Source organism: Penaeus monodon, chromosome 28, assembly GCF_015228065.2.
Source record: "Penaeus monodon isolate SGIC_2016 chromosome 28, NSTDA_Pmon_1, whole genome shotgun sequence".
NCBI lineage: Eukaryota > Metazoa > Arthropoda > Malacostraca > Decapoda > Penaeidae > Penaeus > Penaeus monodon.
In genome coordinates this window covers 23,119,354-23,119,976 of record NC_051413.1, presented here as the reverse complement: position 1 = coordinate 23,119,976, position 623 = coordinate 23,119,354, and the positions used below count along the sequence as shown (strand labels likewise).

Here is a 623-nt window from a genome sequence, read left to right as displayed (position 1 = left end):
GAGGAGAATGCTCATGTGCTGACTGTCAGCTGCAGCATGGCAGTAATGGTATTGGCAACCTTATAAGGTTATTAGTCACAGTAATAGCAGATGTAGAGAACACTTACTAGGGATTACCCTGGCTACACTGTTGGTTTTCATGTGTACCTTGCTTTATCTACCTGTATACTGTAAGAGATCTAGAAACTCCCCAAAGTAGGAAGCTTATCCTCTTACCTTCTTTCCTAGTTTGTGATTGCAATAACTCTCGGACAAATGAAGAGCATTCAGGTGAGCTGACATCTTCTCTTCTGTTATGTGTTGCTTCACCACAGGTTTGCTGCAATGCCAGATCAGATTGCTTGAACAATTAAGCTTTCTATATTTTTATGATTTGACAATACAAAGTCATAAATGATTCATTTGTATCATGCTTCAGTTAACAGTTATAATAATATACATTTGTACATGTAACTCTTTGTCCCAACTTACACCTCTTCTAGCTCGTCCTCTGGCTTCCGCTTGTAAACGTAAGGAGTGCCTAAGTGTGACCCAGCCATTCTGGAGAGAAAGAGAGATGACATTAGCCTACTTACAGTTCTTTAAACAAAATGTCAATTTCACACCAGTTGTGGCTATCACAA

At 39.3% G+C, this 623-nt stretch overlaps 1 protein-coding gene across 1 annotated transcript in view; it reads right to left on the bottom strand.

Moving 5' to 3' along the window:
* LOC119591423 overlaps positions 1-623 on the bottom strand; it is a gene marked incomplete in the record, with an annotated part of 59,861 nt that overhangs the window by 49,364 nt on the left and 9,874 nt on the right. Inside the window, 2 exon segments of the mRNA XM_037940164.1 lie at positions 217-319; positions 472-540. Of these exon segments, the coding sequence (XP_037796092.1) occupies positions 217-319; positions 472-540 (172 nt within the window).